Raw genomic sequence first — 26,827 nt, 5'->3', positions numbered from 1 at the left:
TGAACAGTAGATTTACCCACTGGTGGGGGTCTGTAAGTCAGTCTATGGTTTAACAAGCAGGGTAACTCCATATTGTGTTCCTGAGGCGTGAACGTCTGTATGACACTGTATGAATTATAAGCTCCATTTGTGACTTTCTGACTCTCTGTTTTGTAGTCTGACGTTAAAACTCCCTGACGTGACAGAATCTGTTGTGTACCTGTGGGATGGGTTTCTCTGTGTTTCTGTTTTAAGAGAAATGCTATGCTTTGTTTCTCACAGATTTGGAAGGATATTGTATTTATTTATTTTATCGGCTAGTGTCCAATGCCATTTTCTATCTACTACTTTTTCTGTTCAAGAGGCAGAAGTCAGCATGGTGGATTTCTTTTTTCTTTTCTTTTTTTAATAAACGCCATTTTTGAACATCCTCTCTGTTGAATGACTACAAATGCGTTTACTTTGCTGGCAAGACTGGATCAGATAAGCACATAGACTCACTCATTTTACAAGGCTTTACAGGAAATACGCTGAACTGATATCATCTGCGTGGCCTAGTTAGTTTGTCTTGTTCAGCAGCACTCGGTGCCCTAAGGAGAATCAGCCCATTACTAGAAAAAAACGCAGTCAAAACATCTCATTGTGTAATGTAGAAGGAGGTCATTTTAAACATAGATAGTGATGATTTTCGTTAATTTTAAATCTTTCATATTAAAGGGAAGTCAACTTGATTTTTACCAGTTTAGTGGATGATTCGGTTACACTTTACTTGAAGGTATCTACATAAGAGTGACATGACACTGTCATGAACGTGTCATAAACATTATAAACAAGTATAAATGTTTATGACATAACACTTCTGTCATTAAGTGTCATTCGGTTTTTGTCATGACAAGTTATGGTTAGGGTTAGAGTTAGGGTTCATGTGTCATAACAGTGTCATGTGTTCATGACAGTGTCATGTCACTCTTTCTGTCACTCTATCTATCTATCTATATATATATATATATAAATAATAACAACTCCAAATATATCCCTCTCTTTTAGTGAAAAGAGGTACAAGTACATAATGAACAGACAACCATACAAAGTAATTCATTCTTTCCTGACCGTAGACTGGGAGGAGTAGCTGTGCTGTGTCTCCCTCTGCTGGCATCACATATGATAGTATAAGTATTAGCAGCAACATGCAAAGTCTCATACAATTAGACGCTGTCAACACATTTTTGAGAAGAGAAAAAAAAAAGAGTAAAGTGAGATAGCAGTGTCTCATTTATAGACATATCTGACACCAACGAGCAGCAGCAACTTCACACTTAGAAGTGAGAATATTTAAAAAGTAACTTCTGCAATCTTCTGTGTGGACTCTTGCTCTGCCTAGGGGATGTCACCAAAACCTTAAAGAAATAATTCATTTACAAAATCAATACTTAGTTATGAAATGAATAAATTACATGCAAAGATTAGAAAACAACCCACACAGTCTTCTAAATGTGTTATGTTAATGATTGGCAGTAAGTAGAATTTTCAATCTGCATCTAGCTCTGCATCTGCATTACAGCACACAGTGACTGCCAGCAGTGGAGGTTAGTATTGAGATCCTTTACTTAAGTACAATAATACTCTGTTACAAGTAAAAAATCCTGCATTTAAGATGTCACTTAAGCAAAGTATAATCAGAAAAATGTACTTAAAGTATTAAAAGTATTCAATGCAGAAAAATGTCCCCTGTGACTGTTAAACTATTATATTTTATATCATTAGATTGTTATTACTCATGCATTAATGTAAATGTAGGATTTAACTGTTGTAGTTGTAGCAAATGTTTGACTGTTTTATATAAGGCTGCTAACTAATGAACATTTTCATTATGGCTTATTTTCTTCCATAATCGATTGATTGGTTTGTAAATATTGTGAAATTAGTGAGAAATGCCAATCACAAGTTCTAAAGTGACACCTTGACAAAATTATGTAACTAAAGCTGTCAAATACGTGTGGTAAAGTAAAAAGTACAATATTTTCCCTCTTTCCACTCTTACAGTACTGGAGTAAATGTGAAAATGTACTAGTCTGGCTATCACCAGACCAAGCTCAAGCTTTTAAGATTGAACATTAGTCTGGGGAGTCTGCTCTGTATTTTGTACTGCACAAGAGACGTGATCAGCGGGCATAGTTTAAAAGACTCAATTGTACGCAATTGGATAGTCCTTCAACCAATCAGACCAACGATCCGGGTGACGTAGCAGCGACAGCGGCATCAACGGGTTGCTGCTATTTTGAATGTAAACAAGAAGCTGCTTGGTCGCTTCTCTATCATTATCGTGTTAAACCCGGCAATAGCGCGCCAGGTGGATAAGCCAGTTTGTGATTGGTCCCCGCAAAATTGTAACGGAAGCAGAATAGATAAACGTACAGGTTTCCAGCCTGAGCTGCAGGGTGAAATCAAATCGCCGGCAGATCGGGCTGGGTTTACCCAGTCTACAAATGTACCACTGGTGACACACAATCATAGGATGCATGTATCAGACTTCTTTAAGTCAAGTCAATTTATTTATAGAGCACATTTAAAACCAACCTAGGCTGAACAAAGTGCTGCATAGAGTTATATTGTTATAAAAACAAAGGAAGACAATACAAATACAGACACAATGAACATCATACAAACAACACACTTCTATACAAATGTCCCTAAACTAAATCATACGCCAAAGAATAAAAATGTGTTTTAAGACGAGACTTAAAGAAGAGGACCTAATATGAATGGGAAGTTTGTTCCAGATTCTTGGGGCCAAAACGGAGAAGGCACGATCACCCTTTGTTTTCATCCAAGACTGGAATAGCTAAAAGTAACTGATTAGACGATCTTAGGTTCCTGGAGGAGTGATGTAGGGTAAGGAGATCAGCAATATATAAAGGGGCCAATCCATGTAATGCCTTAAAAACAAGTAACATTACCTTAAAATCGATTCTATATTTGACCGGTAACCAGTGAAGAGAAGCCAATATCGGGGAGATATGATCCCTCCTTCTGGTACCAGTCAACAATCTAGCAGCCGCTAGCAGTGGGTGGAGTAGGATTAGGTACAGTATCTCATGAGAATTAGCAAAGATTAAACAGTTTACCATTATATTCTACATGCAAACTACTAACACACAATACTAACATGTTTGATACATCAATTATTAAATGAAAGTACCAAAACTTTTTATTTTCCCCCATAAAATCCCTTACGCAATCCTATATTATAAAAGAACTAACCGGAGGCTGCTGCTATAAAGACGCCTGCCTGCTAGATGCAACATGCCCGACTTGCTTCAACTCTCCTGCAGCACTCGATGCCTTGGGGGAGAATTTTAAAAGAAAATTTGCATTTAACGTCAGATCAAACCTTCAATTTGTGCACGAAACAAGTCATAGATTTCCTATTTATTCAAGCAGGTCTGAACATGCATGCACGCACACACACACACACACACACACACACACACACACACACACACACACACACACACACACACACACACACACACACACACAGAAACACACACAAGCAGCACGCCTCACCTCCATGTTATGAAAACAGCAGCTTGGATTAATGCTTAAACTTGCCCTCTGTAGGTGCGACTGTCTGTACAGGGAGAGTGAAACATGGCAGGAAATGTGCACACTGTCTCCTATCTGACCATGCGGGACACACCTGCCCTGCCCTAAGGATCATGGGAAGGTGGAAGAAGCTTTAGAGTGGGATTGGAGAGAGCAGTTCAAACACCGGTGAGCATGAGGAGGTTTTTCCGAGCACACAGGGACGAAGACTACAGTCAGATCCAGTATCTGACGGCCAAGTGCACCCGCCTGGCTTATGATAAAGGTAACTCATTTGACCTCTGAGAATAAAGTTATACATTTACATTTCAGAGCTGTTACTGGTTCAGTCTAGTGTTAACTGCCAATATAATCTTTTATGTCTGTTATATTTTTTGTCTCCTCAGTTCACAGTTGTATTAACTTGCACTTGAGGCACCAACAAGTGCAAATTCAGACATTCTGATGAATACCAGAGTAATGCAATCTAATGTCAATCAAAGTGTAATTTATGACACATAGTACTGTGGTGTCTAAGAGTTCATACTTCCTCTTATTTACGTTTTTGTAATGTATTAGTTTGATGTTCAAATTTGGTTTCATGCCATAAAATGAACCACAGATTCATGCTACATGCTTAAGAGGTAAGATTAACCTGTGAATTTCCCTCCCCACATCATCCATAGTAGATAATATAACAACTTGCTTCAAAGGTCATGACTTGAAAGTGAACTGTGCCTCATTGTCTGTAAAAGTGTGTAATTTACTGCTATGATATTGTCAGGGTTAATGGGGACGAGATAACATTTCACAGAATTATCATATGAAAACAATTACAATACGCCACAGTGACAATACGCCATTATAGCTTCACTGAAGTAATCAGATTAGGTTTGAGCACCATAAGTGAAACATGTCTGAAGGCATAAAAGTATTACATATTTTTTAGAGGCCTCAAGTGAACGTATTTGACTAGAGAAAGACAAAGATTCCAGAAAAGTCAGAAAAAGCTGTAGTTTTCCTATTTATTCAAGCAGTGAACCAGATGGCAACCAAACACATCAGGTCTGAACACACACACACACGCACGCACGCACGCACGCACGCACGCACGCACGCACGCACGCACGCACACACACACACACACACACACACACACACACACACACACACACACACACACTTAAAAGAGTTATATTGTACATGTTTTCTATCTGTTGCAGTACTTTATTGTTTGTTTGTTCATTTCATTTTCATATGTTTATTGTATGCACCTAACACACCAAGGCAAATTCCATGCAATGGCAATACATATGATTATGATGCTATTAAATATCAAAGACTGGATTGCCAGCTGTGAACCATCAGAATCAAATTTGCACACATGCCACTTAAGATACATATTTCAAATAAAGAATGTTGTTTCTGCTTGTCAAGAGTGTCTTTGTTAAGGGTTATATTTTAAGTACCGATATATAGTCAAAAGTGAATAACACAATATGTAAAAAAAATATAAGAAAACGCCTAATTGTGCAAGACATTTTGAAATCTAGGCTTTATCAACCTCTGCTGATGACCGGTTGGAGTTGCAACACTAATGATAGACTGTAGCCAAGGTATGCACATGTTATGGACACTAAAGTGAGAAATGAGGACGGCCACAGAGCTGAGGTCCAATGTAAATGTGTGTAAAACGTATTAGGGACACATAAGTGCATGATGAGGTGAGGGGAATGGGAATGCCTTAAAACTCCAGTGAGAGGAAAGTGTTTCAACGCCAGAGATGTCAGCAGCTGACATACTCCTCCATTTAAAGTGTTATTGTTTAAAACATTATGGTTAATTTATGCTGTGAGCAGTAAAAAAACAACATACTTTTTCATTACCTTTCATTAAAACACGTCCAAGTGGCACACATTCAGCAGATCTTCTGTTTTAATGAAAATGGTCTACACAGCAATGGTTTCGCGGCCCAAACGTGAATTGGTGTCTGTTGTTTGTGGCTGCAGCAGTGCTCGACAGGGAGTTTCTGATGTCCAGAGACAGGGAGAGGAAGCTGCAGAATGATCTGGAAGCTGCGACCGCTCGACTCCTCCACCAGCAGCAGCTGAACATGGAGCTCAGGATGAGAGAGGACCAACTCATAAACAGGATCCACCAGCAACAGGTGAGCAGATTAGGATTTAAAAGAAATTGAGTTGAATGAGTTTGTATTTCTGAGCATTTTAGCGTCTTTCAGCTCATTGTTTTGGTTTTACAGAAACTTTACTGTTTAGGTTCACTTGCATCTCTTTCATCAGTGATGTTTTCAGACTCAGCAGGCAACAGTTTCAGTAAAAAAGCTCTAATACCACTACATGCTCATCACCAAACAGCAGACAGACACAGTTAGCGACTAGCTGGTGAACATAGGTGAGCATTTAGCAGCTGAAGAGCCAGATATTTCCCTCAGGAGTTGGTGGAGACCAAAAACAGAGCTAAAGTGTGACTACTGGACTCAAATTCATCAGGTGGCCAGAAACACATTTTTTATTTATTGAATGCTGCATTAAGTGATTATGTTTTGCTTATTGGTAGAGCCAGATTAAATGGAAAGGATACACAAGGCAATCTGCATTTTTCGGGCCCCCTCCAAATAGATACTTTGTTATTTGGTGAATAAACAAGATTACTTTTAACTGCCACAAATCATTATGATGCTAATTTATTAGGGCCCGAGCGCCGACAGCGGCGAAGGCCCTATTGAAACTGAAGGAATTATTATTATTCCTGCAAATGAATCACCTTTTGTAGGGGCTTAACATTCTAAAAAAATCACCAAAATTGGCGGTCGCATCAAGCCTGGTGAAAATTTACGTATTTTAAGGGTTTCGGGAATAGGCGCACAAAAATGGCTCGTTAGTGCCCCCTACAAAAATGGAGTCCCTGCAGTACATTTAGCGTAGACTAACGAAATGTGGTACACATATGTAGCATGTCAAGACGTACAAAAAAGCTCATTGGAGCCATACCCTAAACCCAACAGGAAGTCCGCCATGTTGAATTGAAAGTTGGAAATTAGTGTGATTTTGACCATTTCCACGTCATACTTTAACAAACTCCTCCTAGAGATTTCATCTGATCAACTTCAAATTTGGTCTGTGCCATCTTAAGAGGTTAAAGATGAAAAGTTATTAAAGGAAAAACCTTTCGTCATAGGGCATGGCCGTGGCGGGGTGGCCATTTTGTGCGTTTCGCCATCGAAACAGGAAGTGGGTGTAACTTGAGTGTACATTGTCCAATTGGCTCGAAACCTTTTAGGATTCATAAGAGTCCAACCCTGAGGACATCTACAGGCCGATATTGAAGTCATACCGCCCCTTAGTGGCAACAGGAAGTAGACCTAAAAGTCAAGGTGCTATACTTTAACGAACTCCTCCTAGAGATTTCATCCGATGGACTTCAAATTTGGTCTGTACCATCTCAACACCTTAAAGATGAAAAATTATTAAAAGAAAAACTTTTCATCAAACGGTGTGGGCGTGGCATGGTGGCCATTTTGAGCATTTATCGATGAACGAAGAAGTTGTAACTTTAGTTTACATTGTCATATCTGTCCGAAATTTCTCATGTTTGACAAGGGTCCAGGCCTGAGGTCATCTACAGGGCAAAATTGACTTTTGGTCATAGCGCCCCCTGCTTATATGACAAACATCATCCGATTTACATGAAATATAATGACTTATAATGTGTGGTCTACATGTGATACTGAGCCGCCCCCTATACTTTAACCACGCCCCCCTTATATATATATATATATATATATATATATATATATATATATATATATATATATATATATATATATATATATACTTAAAAAATATACAAGTTTAGATAAAGTGTTAGATTGAAAATTTACATTTTAAAATTGTTTTTAAAACTATAAACAAATATACTTTGACTTTTCCCTCTAACTGGGCCCCCTAGTGGCAAATGGGCCCTAGGCACGTGCATAGAATGGCTATGCCTAGATCCGGGTCTGCTTATTGGGGGCGTTCAGCACATACAGAGCAACGTTAGCATTCATGTGGAGTCTTTTTCTGTCCCCGATGCATTTAATTCCAATTTTTACTCAAATGTTTGCTCTGTTTTGGTCTCCACCAACTACTGAGAAAAACATCTGGCTCTTTAACTGCTAATGTTCCACTTTTTCACTAGCTAGGCTCTAATGTTGTCTGCTGTTTGGTGCAGGAAAGGTAGTATACAGTGGATTTATCAGAGCTTTGTTGGCTGACAAATCTGCATGCTTCAGCTTGGGAATGAACCACACAGTAAATGTGCCGTAAAACCAAAACTATTAGTTCAAAAAGGTTAAAAAACCTCCACAGAGCTGCAGTTAGCTGATCACTATGAGCGACCAAATCATGATTCCCAAAACAACATTCAGCTCTATTTTAACCTCAGACGTTGGTGTGGCAGTCTTGTTAGGAAATACTTACCTGAAGGCCAACTCCTGTCCAATCTGTGTCATTTAATCTTGTAGTGTTTAACCTCATTACAATCCCATCATTTAAATGCACATAGCCATGACCATACCAGTCTGCCACCTATGCTGCAATTACTGAAATTACACTGGAATTAGGCTACAAGTATGTGCCAGTGTTAACATACTGTAAATGCAGAGGTTTTGGCATTGGTTACCAACCTTTTGGTTTTTTTTTAAATTCTTTTTGCTGACTGATTTATTTTAATACTTTTAGAGGCCAAGGGAAAAAAGAAAGACGAGAGAAAACACAGAATCTCTTCTTCTTTCATGTTCCAGTTATTACTTTCGACCTTTAAGATTAATCCCTGATTCATAGTAACAAAATGAGCAGCTCCTCCGTTCAAGTCAAGTCCATTTTTTATTTAGGCCAATATCACAAATCATAAATTTGCCTCAGAGGGCTTTACAATTGGTACAGCATATGACAACTTCTGTCCTCGCATCGGATAAGGAAGAACTCCACGAAAAAACCTTTGACGGGGAAAAAAAAATGGAAGAAACCTCAGGGAGAGCAACTGAGGAGGGTTCGCTTTCTCAGGACGGACAGACGTGCAATAGAGTAGAACAGACCAGCATAATAAAATTCCAGTACAAACAATCCACATGACAAAATGATACATAGAACTCTAGAGACCTCAGTGGTATTTGTTAGAGATTTGGAGAGTGTGGCTCACTCACTTTCCCCACATAGATTTGATATAGTGTCAGGTTTGGGCTTGCCACAAACTCTCTGACCTATACAGTAGGTGTCTTTGATTTGATCACTTAAGTCTGTGTAAGATGATAATGCTACGATCAGGACATCTCCAGGGAGATGTTAAAAGGTCAGGGTGTACTGAGTAATATGAGATTAATATGCAGAGTTAATATGTTCCATTTATATATATTCTGGGTTCATGTACCTTTATGTAAGCATCTGTGTCAGATGATATGAAGCTATTACACTCTGTAAGTCATAGTTCTATTATCTTTATTGTTACTATTTTGCCACTGTTTATCATACCAACTGCTATAATTATTATGAATCATATTTCTCTATATCTGTATCAGTGTCTCTGTGTCCCAACCGGCAGCGGCAGATGGCTGCCCACCAACAGTCTGGTTCTGTCCGAGGTTTCTGCCTGTAAAAAGGCACAGTCGCACCAAATGCTTGCTCTTGGGGAAATTGTTGGGTCTTTGTCAATTATAGAGTGTGGTGTGGACCTACTCTATCTGTAAAATGTCCTGAGATAACTCCTGTTATGATTTGATACTATAAAAACAATTGAATTGAATTAGGTAACTTAATTTAGCAGAGACAAGAAAGAAAACTAGAGTGCATTCTATAAAATAGTTGATAAGTAGTAGTAGTTGATGAACAATAAAAGCCATGAAATAGAATTTGGTTGTGTAAAAACATTTTGCCAAAATCTATGTGGACTGTTATGGAGTCCTTACCTATCTGTATGTGTGAGAATGTGTCTCGCCTGCAGGACCTGGTGAACTTGCTGCAGCAGCGTGTGGTCCTGCTGGCGGAGGCGAGCTCCCGGGATGCGGAGCTGCTGCGGCAGGTCAGCTCAGAGATGCTGTGCCTGCAGAGCTCCGAGGTGAAGCTGGAAGGCCTGGTGGAGGAGCTGCATGCTGAGGCCCAACACAGAGCTGTGGTGGCAGAGAGCCTCCAGACAAAGCTGCACAGTGAAGCCCGGCGCAGAGCCGCGCTGACGGAGAGCCTGCAGGCAGAGCTGCGCAGGTAGGCCCACTTTTCATGCTTTCTGAAAAAGAATGAACCAAATAATTCATGATAAAATTGAATCTTTAGTTTCATCCTTACTAGTCTCGCATTGCCAGACCTTCCTCCACTACCTGGATTTACCCTGCAGAGATCTGAGGAGCAGTTAACCATAGTCCTCATGAATCCACCGGAGTTTAGAATTCCAACACAAAGGAAGCGGAAGGTAACGGACATCCGGCCGAAAAGAGCGTGATCCGGCGGAATTTCCTGCAGCACCAGAGCAATCGATATTTATGATTTAAATTCACTTTATTGTCTAAGACTGAAGCACATTCGAGCTTTACCAGAAAAATCATATTTCATTATAGTTTTAAACCGTTTTATTATTAGAAAGAAGAAAGAAAAAGAGACTGTCGCATACAATCGTCCAGTACAATGTAGTGAAATTCAATCTCTGCATTTAAGCAGTGGACAGCCACATAGCAGCATCCCAGGAGCAATACTGGTGGTAATCACTTTGAGTGTGTGGTCTTAAATTTACCACTTGTCAGTGTCCAATGTGCACACCTTTTTAATTAAAAGCACAAGCATACTTTACTGTGCTTAAGACGAGGACCTGCCACAGCTCTGAGTTGTGGAGGAAATACCTGAACAAAAAGCTTGCGGTGACTGCCTTGTTTTCTTTAACCATGTTGAATTGTTGATGGTTTGATTCAAACGCATTCCTCCATGTTCCACCCAGCTGTTTAAACCGAACAAAATATAATAACAAACATTAACCCAGATAAGGCCGCAGACTAAGAAAAGAAACATTCAAATGAATAAAAAACACGCTAACGTTTGATTACCATCTCCAGCAAACTGGAGCCAAGTGAAGCTGTCACCAGCTGCTCTGCAAACCCACAGAGAAGAACTTCATCTCAAACTGTTGTCTCAAGACTGAATGAAAGCATTGAGTTCGGACCTTTTTTTTAAGTCAGCAGAAATGCAGCGCCGTGCCTCAATCTGCTGACTTTAAATCCCCGCGGAGAGTTGGCTTAGTGTCAGAATGCATTATCACATTATGATTCCAGCCGACAAGTCAAGAAGATGAAAGCAATCTTAACATTAGCAGAAAGGTCAATCTGTATATGTTTTACATTTGCCTTTAAAATTCCTATTGCATCTAACATTAAATGCATCGATACAATTGTGGAAATGAATCTGTGACAGCAAGGAGCATGCAGGGTTGAGAATAGAAATTCCGCTGAATAGAAAAATCAATGGAAGAAAAAACCTGGAAAAACACTAAAAAATAAGGAACATTATTTTAGTTAAGAGCACTCGGAGTACCAAACATATATTATATTTAAACTTTTAATGAAACATCTTCATGCAACTCCTTTCTCCTTTCAGTCATTTTTACCAATGACAAAAAGTTAGGTGTTAGAAATAATTGGCATTAGAAATAATGTTTCTTCCCATTCCCATGCGTTAAAGAAATAAGTTATACTGCACCATATGAAGCAAACATTCATTATTTTAACCAGAACGCAATGATATTATTGTCGAGGTAAGGGAAGTTATGTTTTTGTGTATTAATGTAAGAGATCAGATAAATGGAGTTTGCCAAAATGTAAAAATCATTATAACAAAAGTGGATTAAAGGTCAATTTAAATTAGTTTTCTGTTAGTTTTCAGCTTTTGCAACTTACAAACATGATGCAGACAACTACATTGATATGACTCTACTCTGGTCAAATTAAACCGGCCACAACAAGTGTTGAGTACACACAGATAGGATAACATCTTTTTGTCATTGTCCCCAACAGTAAGACAGTGGAGCTGGAGGAGCTACAGGACACCAACCAAACTTTGACAGAAAATCTGAAGGATTTACGCTCCACTCATCAGAAGGAGGTAAGGGAACAGAATTGAATGCAGCTCTGGCACATTTTGGGTCTGTGAGAGTCTGACATAGTCAAACAGCAACTCCTCTATATATTATTGTTGATTTTCATTATCAATTAATCTGCTGATTATTTTTCTTGATTAATCGATGAATCATTTGATCTATAAAATGCCATAAAAAAGTGAAAAAGGGCCGTCACAATTTCCCAAAGCCCAAATTGACATATTTAAAATGCTCGTTGTGTCTGACCAACAGTCAAAACCCAAATATATGAAATTTTACCATCAGAGAAGGCTGAGAAAACCAACAGATGTTCAAATTTGAGAAACTGGAACCAGACATTTCTGTAACTTTTTTAAAGGGATGCACAAGGGCCACAACAATTAATCAATGTTAAAATTGTTGCCCATTCATTTTCTGTCAATTGTTTCAGCTCTATTCAAAACACACATTTTGGTGGGTGAACTATTCCCTTCATACCTAAATAAATGATACTAATTGCCATCTTTAAGTCTTTTCAATGTAGACAAAAGTTTGCTTGGAGTTTGAAAATCGAAATTCATATCAGGTTTCTTGTTTACAAACAATTTCGATAGGGACAGCACAACAGTACTTTTCGTCTTTGAGTGACATGAAGAAAATAATTGGCGGTATAAACTGCTTGAGGTGCTATTGTCCATCACAGCATGACAAAAATACACAGTGCATTCATTACATCACATACGACATTCTGATGGACCTGAAAAATTAAACCAAAAAAGGAACGAGTATGCCAAGGTTATGATGTGAAGTGTAAATATTCAGACAATCCGAAACCACTGCTTGCACATCGTGGGCTGAGTTTGTGTGACTATATATTAATAAGATGTAACCAATGAATGGTTATTTACATGATGACTCATCCCTAATGAGATTATTCACACACGTTAATTAGCAGTGTTGTAATCAGTGGTGTAGTCTACGTGATATGCAGGTATACGCAGCATATCCACTAAGAAAGCTCCAGGATTTCCGTATACCCACTTAAAAAGGCCCAATGACATGCAACAACATACTTTCTATTACATTTCTGATATATTTTGAATTGTCATCTTTGTTTTTCTTCTTGGCATAGGCTAAATAAAGGTACTTCCACCATAAATTGGTGCATAAAAGTATATCCCAAAGCAGGAAATTAAGTCTTTGACGCTCAAAATAACCCTGGGAGAGGAGACCCAGACCCCCCTCCCCCAAAGGCAGATTCTGGCCCATATATATATAGGCCAATATATTTATAAACAGTACAGTATACCCACTACAATACATTAGACTACACCACTGGTTGAAATGTAACAAAGTACAAATACTTTGTTCGTTGCTGTACTTAAGTAGAATTTTCACGTACCTGTACTTTACTTCGTTATTTATATTTCGGGAAACTTTTACTTTTACTCCACTACATTTCCTTAATAAAATGTATAATTTTACTCCACTACATTTCCCCTAGCATTTTATTTAATCGTTACCACAAAATGAAATCAGAAGAAATTTGTTACACTGGAAGAAAGCAAGTTTGGCGAATCATTGCTGCTAGATTGCATGTTAATGCCCACTCCATTCCAGTTGTAATGCCTGTTTGTTGCCATGCAGCAAAAAAAAAAAAAAAAACATGGGCCAAAACCAAAGAAGAGGAGGAAGCATAAGAACTGATAGTGTCTTTGAGACTTTTACTCAAGTAATGTTCTAAAAGGTGACTTTAACTTTTACCAAAGTCATTTTCTGGCAAGATACTTGTACTTTTACTCAAGTATTGCGTTCAAGTACTTTATACAAGACTGTTAATTAGCAACAAACCAAACATTTAAATACCCACCAGTATCACGACATAGAAGTCAGTGGTTGTAATGTGACTTTTTGTCCAGCAGATGACAGGATTGGACACTTTGTTCAACACAGCTTCTTTGGTCTCGTCTGCTTGAGCATAAATAGATAAGTAATGTACTTTTGATAGTTTTATAATTAATGTGGACTCCACATTGTGGAGTACTTCTCTTTGTCAAAACATGCAGCCAACTCCTCCACAAATAATGCAGTACAGCATCATCCTGCTGCGAGAAGTAATGGATTAACTCTGTTCTTAGGGTAGTTTAGGTCAACGTGTCGGCGCGCCAGTTACAAACAGAGAATAATAAATCTGCTGTCGGATTTTGAATAATTAATCTCATGAAACATGAAACGTCAAGGTTCAAATTTATGTACTGTGGCCAAATTTGAAAAACTACAACCACTCCAGAGAACTCCACTGATTCAGATTTTTCTGGCATTAGATTTGTATTAATGTGTGTTGAGTCTTGGCATTAGTGTTACATTCCTACACACTGTCAGGATTTTGTTATTTACACTTGGCTTCAAAGACTCACTCCCTTCCTGGCCACCATTTCAACCAGTCCATCAAACAGCAAACAATCCAGCTCTACAATTATCTCTCCTACGAAAGCCACACAAGTCCAACAGAACAAAACAACAGACCGCCCTGTCAGTCACTTAATGAGAACATCTATTTGCTGGGGATAAAGCCAGTGAAATATTGTGAATGTCCTGGGAGTCGGAGATGAAGTCTAACCCTGTTGCATTCGCTCATCTTTCCAGATGACGCCACTGAGTTCACGAGTATGTTTTTCCTGACAGACACAAACACACCGCAATCATTATTTCCTGCTTTCTTGTTGCCTCGATCACATCCTGGTTGAACGAGGAATATAAAGTGATGTTGTCTTGTCTCTGAGGTAAGGGAGCTGCAGCAGGAGAATCAGGGGAGTCTGAGGAAACTGCAGGGGACAGCAGAGCAGTTTGAGTGGCTCTGTCAGCAACAGCGCTACTGGATGTGCTGTGTCAAGAAGTGGGTATTTTCTCCCTGGACATTTACAATCACGCATACTACACACATACAGGGGCGTCGGACTGGGGAGGGAAAGGGGGACTGATTACCCAGGGCCCTCATGTGAGGAGGGCCCAAAAATATGCTAGAATGAATAGCTGTGGATGCGGGGAGGGGCCCATAGAAAATGCCTTTCTACAGGGCCCAGAATGTTGTGCTACGCCCCTGCACACATACTTAATGTGTCCATTGTATGTATTGTGTCTGTTTTTCACGTGAGACACAAAAATGTGCAGCTTTGAGACCCTAACTATGAACTCAACATTAGAAAGTGCAACCTCTTTTACAAAATGTAAAACATTTTTTTTCCCCCCACCAAATATCTCTACAGGCTATATCTAATTGTCTAAACCTTCTTTAATCACAGATTCAAAGACTGCCTGATGGAGGAGAGAGACGCTCTGCTGCGACAGGTCATCGAATTGAAAAAGAAGGTTGAGAAACATGATGACAGTCCCACACAGAGCGTCGTCTGTCCCCTACAGGACACTCAAGGCTGTGACGGGTAAGAAAGAAGACAGACACAGAGATGCAACATATACTAAACTTATCACTATGATGAAGCTGCGCATCTTTTTTGCCAGGAATCCTCACTGGAGTGTTTTCCAACAGGGCATTAAGTAAAGAAAACAAAATTCCTCATCATCTCCCATCATTTGTATACATTTTTCACTGTGGCCCACCCCTACATGGTTTCCAAGACATTACAGTATTTACAACACGTCTAACCTTCCTTTCTTTCGCAGCAGTATAACATCATGGGATGCAGATGCAGTGGCTGACCTGGAGTCTCAGGTGGAGAAGTCAAACATGCCGTATGCGGAGCTCTTTAACCAGGTACCAGTTTAATATTTCTACTTCTTAACGGGCGTATGCTGAATGGCTAAAATCGCAAAGGTCTTATCATGTTCACAAACTCTTTGCAATGGGTTCAAGAAATGTTCCGCAGAGTCCCTCTACATGTCAGAGGCCCCCAGTTTAGTGTTTTAAAATATTTGTGTGGGAGACACATGCAAACCTCAGGGGTGAAATATTAGAGATTTATTAGGGAGGGCTAATATTCATCTGAGTACAGTTGCCAATTCCCAGAAGAGTTGCTCTGCTGTCAGTTCTTCCAGAATTTAGACATACGTCTTGAACAGGGGTGGTTAAGTGTGTTTTTCTATAGACTGTTAAAAGTAAAGAGGCTTTGATGTACATGGAAGGGATACTGAAATCTCTTTGGAAACCAAATATGGAGCCATAACAGTTCAGCACTCATATGTGAAGTAGGGCTGCCATGAATGACTATTTTCGTTATCGAATAATTCTTTTTTTCTTGATTATTTGATGTATTGTTTTGTCCGTAAAATGTCAAAAAATGCTGAAAAATGCTTTGTTTACCACAGACCAGGAAGAAGTAATTCAGTCCAAACATCCAACGATATTCATTTTACTGTCATACTGTACATGACAAAGAAAAGCATCAAATAATCATATTTGAGAAGTTAGAATCCGAAAGCTGTTGAGGTTTTTACTGGAAAAATTACTAAAACTATTCATTGATTACCTAAATAGTTGCCGATTGATTTTCTTTCGATCAACTCATCAAATGATCATCATTCTTAAAAGAAACCTATAAGAAACTCCAATGGCTTGTTGGCTCTCTTTGTATTTGACTAGAACCCTCAGGTGAAAGAGCGACCTTACCTGTAGTAAAACCTTTCTGTATTAAAACATTTGTAGATGAAAGACGAGGACTGATCTGAGGACTGAAATAGAATATATCCAAAAATCAGGGCTAATAATCATCTGGGTGCGACTGCCAGTCGCTGCAGGGGTTGTCATACAGCCAGAGCTTTGAAACTTTATGGTTACTGGTGTCTCATCATTCTTTTTGTCTTTTAAAAAGTTGCTTGAAAGCCTTTATGCAATCATTGGGTGACCGCAGAATGTTCCTTAAAGAGGAATCTAATGAGCGAACACAGGGTATCTTTCAATCATATGTTTTGTCCATCCATCCATCCATCCATCCATCATCCACCCATCCATCCATCCACCCACCCATCCATCCATCCATCCATCTATCCATTCTTCCATCCCTACCTCCCTCCCTCCATCCACCCATCCATCCATCCGTCCATCCATCCAGACTTCCTTCGTAAGAGTTTTTGCACAGGTATACAAAGATCACGTTTCTGAACGTTAAAGCAACCTATAATCAATATGTTTTACACAATATTTTCAAATCAAGATGTGGCCAAAGAATCTGCTATTGCAGGTTTTAAAAAGGGATGTCTAAAACTGTTCAAACAATTAACCAATGCTGTCCTTTTCCAGAGAAGACCTCCTTCAGGTCCCTTTTACTCGTACTCTGCCCATTAGCTACAGTTTCTTTTAGATTTGAGAAGGGACCAGTATCTTTAGAGAAATCAGTTCAGTGTTTTAAAATCTCTGGAACGGAGACTGAAGTTCAGATCAGCTGCCAGTCCGCAGTGGGTTTGTTGTGGTGCCAGGATTTTCAAAAAACTCCGAACCCTCATGGGCACTGAAGTCTCATCAGTGTTTTTATTTTGTCTGCCTGCTGTGTATTTGAACAAAGACATACGACTCCATACAGTGTTCAGCAGCGCTGAAGAGACGAGGAGCACGAAGGATCAACCCAGTCTCACGGCAGTTCGTGAAATGGTCACGTTATTTTAATCTATTGATTCGTGTTCACGGGGACGTTTTTCTCGTTTTTTTTCGTGGTGGCCAGCACGAAAATCTAAAGTAATGTATTTCAATGAGAAGCATATTTCGTGATCACAGCACGAATACGGTAGAGAGTAGTATGAAAAGCCGAAAATCCGCATAGGGAGGAGGTTGATCGGGGTGGTGGATGGGTCAAACAATACAGGACTTTCACCTGGGAGACCGGGGATCGCGTGTGGCGTTTTGTTTCCCCGTTGTTTTCCTAATCAGAACCGTCCCATTATTGTTGGGCGTCCCCCTCGGCCGTCTCCCGGCATGTGAGGCGTAATTTCCCCGTTGTTTTCCTAATCACAACCGTCCCGTTATCGCCGCGCGTCCCCTGCGGCCGCCTCCCGGCGTGTGAGGCATCCTTTCCCTGTTGTGTTTTTCCTTAACCCAACCTCTGCCATCCCGTTATTGTCGCGCGTCTCCCGCGGCCGTCTCCCGGCGTGTGAGGCGTCCTTTCATGGTTCCCATTTCGTGCTGGCCACCACGAAAAAAAACGAGATAAACGTGTTGTTGTACACGAATCAATAGATTAGAAATAACGTGATAATTACACGAACTGCCGTGAAACCGTGTTGGAAGGATTGTGTGTGTCGGTGGAAGACGTTGTCATATCGCCTAACAGCCACTAGGCGGCACATAGGTTAACTATGAATATGGCTCATTAATTTAATTGTGTGTTCTAAAATGCAGGAATTTATTTCAGTATTCAAAACAAACACCGTTAATGATGTAAAACAATCATACAGAATCTGGGCACAAGTTAGATTTTAGAAAAACAATTCTTCTCAAACTTCTGCAGTTTAACTATTTATTGCTTATAAATTAGTTGGAGGCATGGTGCATAATCAGCACTCCAATTAGTTTGAATTACTGAAACATTTATGACCGTTTCTTGGTGAAATAGGTCTTTACTTACTTTACTGTTAACTGGGATGATCAGTGTCTTTTTTTCAACTGGAAACATTGATTTATAGGTACATACAAATAGGTGAATTTGAACTTTAAACTGATCTGTCCCTTTTTGAAAATCAATATTTTTTTTAATAAAAATGATGAGCATCAAAAGTAATTCAAGTATATATTAAAACTTGGGTCTTATAGTTGTAGTTTTTGGCAATTTCCCATCAGGAATAATAACATTGTACTCACCAAGTTCATTGCGGGGATAGAGTGCAGCGACATCTGTACAAGAAACAAGAAAACAAACATTCAGATAAGATTTCCAATAACGGATTATTAACAACACTTTGATGTTCTCACTTTGGTTTTGCCTAAAAAAAAGAAGACAATTAGACAATCCGGCTAAAGTGTTTTCATGTTTAAAAACTGATTGTTTGACCCCTTGTAGAGATGTCATCTTGTTCCCACATCTCAGCTTTTACTTTGTTGACTAAATGTTATCGTAACTGAAATTATGGCCACAACTACAAAAATGAGTCCAAAATTGAATGGGTGTGTGAATGAAAATGCCAGAGAATTATTATTTGAATTCAATAGATGCTTCTTATCTTAAATGTTCACAAGCTTTAATAGGTATTCAGTGTCTTTATATAATAATAGTATATGTAATATCAGTATCAGGTTAAGATGACATTGGTGCAATAGCCTTTATATCCTATAGGCTCATATGTAATTTTTATGTATTATTGTGTATCCTATAGGTTAATATGCAATTTTTTATGTGTTTTTGTATCTCCTTTTTATACTATGTATACTGTATTATGTGTTATATGGACCTGTGTCTGCAATAAAGCTTTATATATACTCAATATATAAGAAATACATCTGTATAATCAACCTTCCAGGGCTAAGGTGCATACTGTAGCTGCCTTTGGATTTTAGAAAATATCCTTTATGTTTAGTGACCAGTTCAGTCTTTCAAAATTTCTGGATCGGATACAAAGTGCAAATCTCATGGGTGAAATTAGAATTTCAGAACATAGACAGTCATCTGAGGACAGCTGCCAGTCCCCTGTGGAGCTGTAGGGCTGCCAGAACATTCATAAAACTGATACTTCATGGGTACTGGAGTCTAATCAGTGTTTTTTTTCTTCCTTTTCTGTCTGCTTTACAAAAGTTAGATGGCTTTGGGAAACTTTTGATTGCAAAGCTATTCTGCAATCAAACAGGAACCCAACAAAGAGCTCCTGCAGGAAGCATTTACAAATCCTGACAGGACCTCAAACACTCCATACTTATAGTGAAGAATCCAAAAGGTGTTCGCTGTCCGCTTTGGGGATTTTTTTAAAAAGCTCCCACATCTTTAGAGTGACAAGCTCAGTGTTTTTTTTAATCTGTGGATAAGAGCAAGCCTGACAGACAGAACTTAAGCTGATTCTCGTGTGCCAGTCCCCAGAGGAGCTGCTGTGCTGCCAAAGCCTTGAGAGATTGCTGATACTTTCTGGGCACCGGAGTCACATCAGGCTTTTTCTCTGTCTGTCTATCTGTCTGTTGCACATGGCTTCCTCCCAAGCCGTCCGGGTCCCTCTTCCAAAGCAGCAGAGAGATGACTAATAACGACTGGAGGGAGGTGATTACCAATAGCCTCTGTGCTTCATTCCCCTCACCTTTCACAGGCTCTGCGCTGAATTTCTTGGGATAATTATTCTGATTGAATGCAGATGATGATGATGCAGGGTGCTTTCTTTTTGCAGAGCTAAAAAGATAGAGGGAGGAATGTAGCTGGAGGAGCGGTGACCACCGGAGACAACCATGATAAAACACATTACCAGCTATGACATGATTTATATAAACTGTAGATTCACACTCTGTAGACATGAGTATTGTTCTTAGTTGCTAAACATTGAAGTGCTGTGGTTTCACTCACTAGCTAGCATAAGTTTGGCTACGCCTAGTCTCTATCGACAACGTTCCACTTCCGGGATTGTTCAGTTGTCGCCGGAAATTTTGCCGGATGTTCCTCATTTCGGCCCGATGTCTGTTACCTTCCGCTTTCTTTGTGTTGGCATTTTAAAATTCGGTCGATTTATGAGGACTATGGTTAACTGCTCCTCAGATCTCTGCAGGGTAAATCCAGACAGCTAGCTAGACTATCTGTCCAATCTGAGTTTTCTGTTGCATGACTAAAACAACGTACGTGTTCCACTAAAACAAGTTCCTTCCCGAGGCTATTTTGCAGAGGCACCGCTGCTCTGTCGACAATTGTGATTGGTTTAAAGAAATGCCAATAAACCAGAGCACGTTCTTCTCCCATCCCAGAATGCTGTGTGGACTAGCCAGACCCTCCTCTGCAGCACTGTCGAAGAAGGTCTGACAATGCGAGACTACTCCCATCATAATTACGTACTACGGCCACTAAACGGCGACGCTATTATGTACGAGATGGAATTGCTGCGTGAACAAACGACTTATGGGAGCATTATTCAGGGGAGGACAGTCTTCTTGTGCAACCAGTGCATTCACTTAGCTTGCATGTGCTCGTTTCAACAGCCTTTTAAGTAACTCTTTCACCATGTAGTTAGAGCCTACAACCTAGAAATCGAAAAACCGTACACTTTTTAGCCAAATTAAACCCCCTTTTAATATTAATATCTAGATGTCTGTAGACCTGCCATTACTTACTGGAACATTTCCCCTCAAGACATTTCTCTCTCCGATTTCCCTTCTTGTACATACTTCATGTTTATTGTCTTTGTCGTCTTCACTTACAGTTTATTTTTCTGTCCTCAGGCAGGGAGCCCTATCAACGGATACCAAAAACCTCCTTGAGGACAGAAGCCTGGAGCCTGGCCTCGTCTTCTTTTTCTCTCCCCACCTTTTCCAGAAGATAACCACTAGATGTTTGTGTGTGCGGTTGTCTTCGTGGAATACTTCCCAGTCATTGTCGCAAAAACCAAAAAAACCTTGGAAAAAACATACCTGTGAAACCATACATTTACTTTTTGCCCCCACTATTGTTCACCTGTCTTGAAAAGAATCTGCTTCGTGATATATGACTGAATTAAAACACTGCACAGTGTGCTGCTGTCCTCCTTTAACTGAGACACATGCACATCACGTGTGGCTAACGCTCCTAAAGTCACATTTTCCTGTAATTGTCCATTATTCAGACCTTGTAATCAACACCACTAACAAGAGCAAAAAAACCTGAGAATGTTTTCTCTTTTGTTGTTTTGCCAATGAATCCTCACAGGGGAAGCAGCAGCTGGTGTGCAGACGACACAACAAACGTGTTGCTGAGATCAAAATGAAGCTCCGCTGATTGTTCCTCCCGCTGAGGACCTGGTACATCTCGACTCTGATCATCAGATCTCCTCACTTAGCGATAAGTGAGCAGATCTGATGTCAGCAAGAATCTAAAACGTATGTGAGGTGATATCGGCGCCGATTAATGATGACGTTTCATCATATGTGAACCATATGATGCACGCATGGTCTGTACAATGTACAGACAAAGCAAATGTTTGGGGAAATCCATCTGAAGCACAGATATGTCACATTACATATTAAACTATATATTAAGGCTGCAACTAACGATTATTTTCTCGATGAACCGATTGGTCTATAAAATGTCAGAAAATAGTGAAAAACATCCATCCCAGTTTATCAAAGTCCAAGGTAATATCTTTAAATTTCTTGTTTTGTCAGTCCAAAGCTAGTCTATATCCACGACCTTCCACTTCCGGGATTGCCCCGTTGCTGCCATAAATTCCGCCGTATATCCTTCTTTTCGTCCGGATGTCCGTTACCTTCCGTTTTCTTTGTGTTGGAATTTTAAACTCCGGTCGATTTATTGCACGACTAAAACAACCTTTGAACGTACACATGTTCCACCAAAAACAAGTTCCTTCCCGATGCTATTTTGCAGATGCATCGTTGCTCCGTCCGGCGAGAAAAGTCCAAAGCCCAACAATGTTCAGATTAATAACAACAGAAAAGATCAGGAAACCCCCATATTTGAGAGGCTAATCTGTTATTTTTGCATTAAAAATTGCTTTAACGGTTAATCGATTATCAAGATAGCTGGCGATTAATTTTATGTCGATTGACTTATCGATTAGTCGACTAATCGTTGTAGCTCTACTATCTATCAACTGCCTTCAGTGAGTGAGTCCAGTGGGCCTTAAGGTAGTGTTGGACTCACTCAGCATTAAACGTCTTCATATTATAGTCTCTACTGCTCAACTTCCTCCTGTGCCTTCCCTATAAATCCATTTTATTCATATTGATATCATTGCGTTCTACTTACTACAAGATGTGTTGATTGATCTTTTAAGGTATGTATTTTTGCAACTGTGTCATATAAAAAAGTTATGTTCATAAACAACTCATTTGCATTCACATTTTACCAACGCCACGTTGGTAATAAAATAAGTACAAGTGACTAACTTTGTGGGACGTTCTTTAACAAAACAATCACATTTTCATACTAAAACTGAATGCAAAACGTTCACTGTCAACACATTGAATTAGTTTTCCAGCGTACTATTAACCAGCGCTGTAGACTTGATCAACAACAGTTAACTCCTGGTAACTACAGCATGAGCCATATTTTTATGGTCCTCTTTGGGCACAACACACTTGGTTAAAAGTCAGAAAAATATTGTGGTTTTCATTAACTACTTTAAAAAAGTCAACACAGGCTTGAAGCACAAAACAGGAGGAATTTACTTTTTAAATATACAACAAAACCACAACCTTTTTCCTGACCTCAATTAAAAGTTTTAAAGTGCTCAAATTGTGCTTTTTGGCTTTTCCCCTTTCCTTTATTGTGTTATATATCTTTTTGTGCACATTATAGGTTTACAAAGTGAAAAAGCCCAAAGTCCACCCCAAAGGGACTTACCATCTTCCAGAGAAAACACTGTACAAAAACTGCTGCAAACAGCTCTATTGTAGTCCAGCCTTTACTTCCGTGACGAACGTGCGTCACGTTGTAACACGTTATAATGCTCACCTAGCTGCTAGCATGGCACTCCCTCATGCTCTGCAACTGACAAGCTAGCAGTACTTACTGAGCATGTGTGACTCCCAACAAAGATGGAACAGAAGTGTGATGTCTCACTCTGTAGCTAAAACAGAGAGCTCAACACACAGGGTGAAAAGAGGAGCTGCAGCAATGTGCAGTACAACAAAAATATGGTGTTTTCTGAAAATTAAACCACATAAACCTATTCTGGTACAACCTCTAAATACAATTATGAACCTGAAAATGAGCATAATATGAGCACTTTAATAGCCTAAGAGCACATGGAACACCGGATGGAGGTACAGATATTGGATTATACACTGTTTTAAAGTGACAATCAATGCAATGAGTAACATAAAATAAATTAAGATTCTTGGCAAAACTACTACAACAAAAAATAGCTTTAAAAGCAAATACTTTTAATTCACTCCTGTAAACAGTGTCCAGCCTGGGGTTTAGTTCAGCATCTTAGTCGTCTACCAAAACACTGAACTTCATTATCTGTCCCTGTGTGATAATTAGGGTGAACACCTAAATTGATCCTAGATATTAATGTTGGAGTGTACCCACAACAAAGCTGACTTTGCATGAAATAGAAACACACTCTTTGTTTGTTTCAATTTACACTCAATGCCAGTTGGGTCACATACCTATTAAAAAGAAAATCTGTGGGGGAATATGAGGATGTAGAAGCTGGTTTGATGGGTCATAAAGGTGCAAATATCTTCTAACAAGCTCAACAGTACAGATCCAGTGGTCAACAAAACATTTTAACGTAAGCAATGAGGGGTAAAAAAAAATGAAGATGCTTTACTGTAAGGAAACACAACCAATGTAAAATGGGCCTCCAAAACTGTGACACTGATTAACACCCTTTCCACTAATATTGAATTGCTACTACTGTCAGTTGCATGTTCTCAAACTTTCATAATCCATATTGTCCACACTGCTGATGGTTGATTTCTGTATATGTCGAAGTGGTGTGTGTGAGGGTGTTTGGGTGGAGAGGTCTCGCATTGCCAGACCTTCCTCCACAGCGCTGCGGAGGAGGGTCTGGCTAGTCCACACAGCATTCCGGGATGGGAGAAAAATCCGGCAAAATTTCTGGCGGCACCGAAGCAATCCGGGAAGTGGAACGTGGAAATAGACTAGTCCCAGCCATACGGTTGGTAGGTCATACGGTTTTGCAGATCTTTCGGGTGGTCTAGAGGACAGAATGAGACAAATAACTTCTGTTGTAATGAACACTACACACCTGGATCAACTATTAGCATAAAAAAGTGACTGTACATGACATTTACATTCTCAATAAAGTGGATTTAGTACTTGTGCCATACCTGACAACGTCCATAAGAACACAAGTACAGAGGAGACTGCAGATTGAGAATGGCCTAGGCTGTAGGCAATGCATTGCATTGGCCCGGTGAGCTCACAGTCAGAAATGGATGAAATAAAGCAAACAGATCTTGGACTGAGTTTGAGTCTCAAATTTGGCATTACCAGTCGGGATCAGCGGGTACATGCCGGGTTCAGGTCTGAACTCTAGACCCAACTCTGTCATGTGCCACTCCAGGTGGCCCATGCACGCTCGCCCCTGAAAGAGCACCACTAGACAGAACTGTGTATGCATGTATTTGATGGTTGTGTCTGGGATGGAGTTTGAGGGAGCAGCTGTAACAGAGGCGAGGTGATGCTGCTCTCTATAGACGTGTCAGGCTGCAGAAACACGGTGTTACGTCTTGTCAGAAAGGTGTGGCCCCCAGATCTGCGGCGGCGCCCCTGACCACAAGGGACCCCAGTGGCAGCAGCGGCAGCCTGCCCTCTGACTGCCAAGCGCTAAATAAGTCTGACCTAAATGGGCCGTGAGTGGCAGAGGTGTGGCCAGGGAGATTAACAACGTGTGGCAGCTGGAAACAGGTCGCGTTTGCACACAATAAATACTGCTGCACCCTTCCATGCAGAACCAGACTCAGACATTATGGGCGTTATTAATAGAACAATTATAGGTACAGCAAGAATAGCATGTTTATGTCCAACCATCGTCACAGCCAGGCAAAACACATAACAGATATTTAACACCAGGATATACCCATTAAAAAAAAAAAAAGTGAGACTTGTTAAAATGGAGACCAGGAGACTTGTATTTCCATGTGTGACTTTTGTCTGTGCACTTGCTTGTACAAACACAGATTATGTATGTAGTTTATATGGATTATAAATAACACTACACGGATTTGGAAAAGGTTCAATTATTGTGAATAGAAAGCGTTCATTAAACATTTATGAGAGCTGGAGTCCATTTAGAGAAATATTCATCTGTCTCTGCTCAGAAAACAAACTCTGGCATGTTCATAACATACTTGTTTGCGGTCCGGAGCTTAAACTCAAAGACAAAATGTTAGTGTAACATGGAGTCACGTCTTATTCGCTCCTCGTGGAGATGAGACTCCAATCCAGCTGAGTTAAAAGTTGTTTACTCCGGTGTCCTCTGTGTATACTGCTGTTTGGTTTCATCAGATTGATTACTATGGATGTTTTGGGACTGTTTCTCCCTCTCTGAGGAAGAGACAAACTGCCCGACCGCATGCTAATGGAAAACAGAGTGGGATAATGCGCTTTTCCCGCTGACAATGTTTGGATGAGTATGTAAATGTTTAACCGTGGCGTGAGTAAACACACACAAGGGTTAGGTGTCGGGGTTTTGAGAGGGTCTTGTTTGGCGGCAGAGGATCTTAGCTGTTAGTGCCCACGCTTCGTGCTGCGAGCAACTCAACGACACAAAGCTGTATGTAAACATGAAGTTATTCTTATTCTCTATAGGATTCCTCTACATTGACATGTAGAGGAATCCTCCCCATAAACAAAATGAATAACTAAATCAAGGGGAAAATGCAAACCTGGCAATGTGCTAAAGAGGCAGTTCAGGTTCTTAATGAAGCAAACACAGCACATATTTGCCGTTCGTGATGCGAGTGCTTCGTTTTAAAACAGGCATCAGAACTTTTAACATGTACTTTCTAAAAGGTGGCAAGCAGAGGCCATTCTAGGATCAGACCTTTAGGGGGGCTCAGCCCCTAATGAGAATGTGACACGGATACAGTGTCTTGCAAAAGTGTTAACCCCCCCTGCTAAATCAATAATTTCATTAGCCGATAATCACGGAGCTAGTTACTGAACAACAATGTCAGCTAACGTTTTTTGACTCTATTATCACTATGGTGGAACTAAACCTGACACTTTATAAGTCACAGTAATAATGACCAATTTGACACAATGTTCTCACATTCAGCAATTTTAGTTGCTTACGTTTCAATTTGGGTTCTAATCTGCGCCAAGAAACTTCTCCTCTGGGGACTACCAACGTTAAACTTCACAACCGCACTCCTGCTCTCCCTCTGACAGATCAGCTAGAGACTCAGCCAAAGGAGGGAGTCTGGCACAACAACCCAGTCTCACGGCAGTTCGTGTAAATGTCACGTTATTTTTAATCTATTGATACGTGTTCACAGGGACGTTTTTCTTGTTTTTTACATGTTAGCCAGCACGAAATACCCTACGGGGAAAGG

General features: G+C 39.9%; 1 protein-coding gene and 1 long non-coding RNA gene across 4 annotated transcripts; one reads left to right on the top strand and one right to left on the bottom strand.

Annotated features, from left to right (window-relative positions):
* Positions 1 to 3,539: 3,539 nt before the first annotated feature.
* On the top strand, positions 3,540 to 21,311 carry LOC116062538 (protein Daple). Of its 3 annotated transcripts, none has more exons than XM_031317246.2 (8): positions 3,540 to 3,850; positions 5,577 to 5,731; positions 9,565 to 9,821; positions 11,615 to 11,702; positions 14,460 to 14,572; positions 14,979 to 15,116; positions 15,358 to 15,448; positions 21,023 to 21,311. In XM_031317246.2, the coding sequence occupies exons 1-8, from the start codon at positions 3,760 to 3,762 to the stop codon at positions 21,059 to 21,061; spliced, it is 972 nt and encodes a 323-aa protein (XP_031173106.1). In that variant the 5' UTR covers positions 3,540 to 3,759; the 3' UTR covers positions 21,062 to 21,311. The 3 variants fall into 3 exon arrangements, with proteins under 3 accessions (XP_031173106.1, XP_031173107.1, XP_031173104.1); XM_031317247.2 differs by having other exon boundaries at positions 3,541 to 3,850; positions 5,574 to 5,731; positions 15,361 to 15,448; XM_031317244.2 differs by having other exon boundaries at positions 3,542 to 3,850; positions 5,574 to 5,731.
* Positions 8,435 to 18,516, bottom strand: LOC118495665. Its single transcript, XR_004898166.1, has 4 exons — positions 18,482 to 18,516; positions 10,652 to 10,695; positions 10,451 to 10,545; positions 8,435 to 9,839 (listed from the first exon to the last, which is right to left on the bottom strand). It is a non-coding gene; the product is annotated as an uncharacterized LOC118495665 (long non-coding RNA).
* Positions 21,312 to 26,827: the final 5,516 nt, after the last annotated feature.

The sequence above is a fragment of the Sander lucioperca genome, chromosome 1 (assembly GCF_008315115.2).
Source record: "Sander lucioperca isolate FBNREF2018 chromosome 1, SLUC_FBN_1.2, whole genome shotgun sequence".
Classification (NCBI taxonomy): domain Eukaryota; kingdom Metazoa; phylum Chordata; class Actinopteri; order Perciformes; family Percidae; genus Sander; species Sander lucioperca.
The sequence above is the reverse complement of the archived record's forward strand: the minus strand, read 5'-3'. Positions and strand labels throughout refer to the sequence as shown.